Here is a 2,487-nt window from a genome sequence, read left to right as displayed (position 1 = left end):
CTAAAATTTATGTCCCATGAGATAAGAAATTTGTGTTTTGTCTACGAATTTTTCTTCAGAGCCTTTATAGTCTAACATATTTTATAAAGCTGTTGGGTAGAAAAGAATGAAAAAAGCAAATATCTACTATTTATGATCAAGATTTTTATTACTTTGTGCTATAAACAGAGATCTTTGAAAGTTATAGGCAGAGTTTTTAGACATACAGAGAAAACAACACTGAAGATTAAAAATAAAATGAATGTAGCTGGGTGCACCCAGTGTAGCAAATATAGGAAGTACTACATGCAAGGACCTGTACAAAGACCCAGGTTCGAGCCCCTGTTCCCCACCTGCAGCAGAGACGCTTCACGAGCTGTGCAGCAGGCCTACATGTGTCTATCTTTCTATCTTCCTCTCTTTCTTTCTGTTTCTTCCTCCCTCCTCAATTTATATGTGTCCTATCAAATAAAATTGAAAGTAAAAAAAAAAAAGGGGGAGCATCAGGAGCAGTGGATTCACAGCACTGGCACCAAATCACAATGATAACCCTGGGGAAAGAAAAAGATAAAGAAATTGAAAGACAACCAAATAAAAGTGGAAAATTGTAATGAGTTTAAGACACTTCAGGTAGGTTACTAATTTGCATAGATTATCAGCATCCCCAGAAACACTGGTACCAAAGCTCACAGAACGTTGGGCCAACTGCCCAAGTGCCACTCTTTCACTTCTCATTATTCATCTCTTTCACTCAGAGATGGACCTTTGTGGAGAGTCCAGAATCCCAGTGGGTATACTCCTATAATCCATGAGACAAAAATCCACTGGGGGAATTTATTTGTCTTTCACCTGTCCTTCCTTTCTGCCTTTTCTGTCTTCATTTGAGTCCGTCATGGTTTCTGAGGGTGGAGGGCCTTGCGGATGACCCGCTTCAGTGCGGCTTTCACTTCAGAATTTCTTAAACTGTAGATTATGGGATTCAACATGGGTGTCACCACTGTGTAGGAGAGTGACAGCAGCTTTTTTCCCTCGGGAGAGGTGCTTGACCGGGGCCGAAAGTATGTGAGGATGGCGGTGCTGTAGAACAAGGAGACAACTAGCAGGTGTGAAGAACAGGTGGAGAAGGCCTTGCGTTTTCCTTCAGCTGATGGCATCCTGAAGATGGTGGAGAGAATGCGGACATACGACCCCAGGATTAGCAAAAAAGGGAAGAGGATGAATAGGACTGTGGCTGTCAGAGCCTCTAGTTCAAACAAGGAGGTATCAGCACAGACCAGTGCAATGACAGGGGGGCTGTCACAGAAGAAGTGATTCACTCTGTTGGGACCACAGAATGGGAAGCTAAAAATCCATGTGGTTTGCACAGTGGCCACTGGAAACCCCGAGGCCCAAGAGGCAGCTGCTAACTGGGCACAGGCCCTGTGGTCCATGATGACTGGGTAGCGCAAAGGGTCGCAGATGGCCACATAGCGGTCATATGCCATTGTGGCCAGAAGGCAGCACTCTGCAGCCCCAAAGAAGAAGAAGAAATACATCTGAGTGGCACAGCCAAGGAAGGATATGGTGGTATCTCGAATAATCAGAGTTCCTAGCATCTTAGGCACAATGACCAGGTTGAAACCTATCTCAAGGAAGGACAGGTTCCTGAGGAAAAAATACATAGGGCTTTGTAGGGCAGAATCAGCTGTAGTGACTAAGATAATGAGGACATTGCCCATGAGGGTAATCAAGTAAATGGTCAAAAAAAGGAAAAAAAGGAGAACTTGTAGTTCAGAAGACAAAGTTGAGAAGCTCACGAGAACAAACTCACTGACAACTGTCCAGTTTCCCCACATCATTCTTCTGCCCAGGATTTCATAGTGTAGATGTGTCCATGTGTTATTTAGACCGCATCATACCCTTGGAAACAGAACCTCCTGTGATGTCATTATGTATTTTTGTCCTTGTAATTGTTGAGGTTCAAAAAACTATACTTTCTCAAGTGCAAAAACAAACAAGAGTTTCTACTGAGTTCTCAGTTTTTAAAAGCAGTACTTCCCCCACACTCAGTGAACACCACATCAAGTTAAACACACAGCTTCACCTTGGTGCTAGTACACTGTCTCTGTTTAGTAGGCACTGGTGGTAAAAGAAAGACTCCAAGTCAAGCCATTCTGAAGAAAGTTCTGTTCAGGCACAATGAGTAAGTTAAGCCAAGATGTGTTTTCTGCAAGTCCAAAGGGTAGGAAGAAACGAATGAAGGAAATTGTGTCAACAGTTGTCAGTGATCCCTGAGGGAGAGAGCAGTATGTCTTAATGTGGAACAGAACAGTCTGGACTTGGAACTCTTCAGTATATTGGAACAATTTTCATTTTAAACTCAGGCTGTTGGAGTCGGACGGTAGCATGGCGGGATAAGCACGCATGGCGTAAAGCACAAGGACTGGCGTAAGGATCCAGGTTCGAGCCCCTGGCTCCCCACCTGCAGAGGAGTCACTTCACAAGAGGTGAAGCAGGTCTGCAGTTGCT

At 43.9% G+C, this 2,487-nt stretch overlaps 1 protein-coding gene across 1 annotated transcript; it reads right to left on the bottom strand.

The window, feature by feature from the left end:
• Positions 1-524: 524 nt before the first annotated feature.
• LOC103117634 (olfactory receptor 10A4) lies at positions 525-1,838 on the bottom strand. Its single transcript, XM_007527731.2, has one exon. The coding sequence runs from the start codon at positions 1,815-1,817 to the stop codon at positions 870-872; it is 948 nt and encodes a 315-aa protein (XP_007527793.2). The 5' UTR covers positions 1,818-1,838; the 3' UTR covers positions 525-869.
• Between the last annotated feature and the right edge of the window lie 649 nt (positions 1,839-2,487).

This window comes from Erinaceus europaeus, chromosome 17 (genome assembly GCF_950295315.1).
Source record: "Erinaceus europaeus chromosome 17, mEriEur2.1, whole genome shotgun sequence".
Classification (NCBI taxonomy): domain Eukaryota; kingdom Metazoa; phylum Chordata; class Mammalia; order Eulipotyphla; family Erinaceidae; genus Erinaceus; species Erinaceus europaeus.
The sequence above is the reverse complement of the archived record's forward strand: the minus strand, read 5'-3'. Positions and strand labels throughout refer to the sequence as shown.

Bases quoted from the DNA above. Each gene is read 5' to 3' on its own strand.
- LOC103117634 (XM_007527731.2), bottom strand. From the start codon at position 1,817: ATGATGTGGGGAAACTGGACAGTTGTCAGTGAGTTTGTTCTCGTGAGC.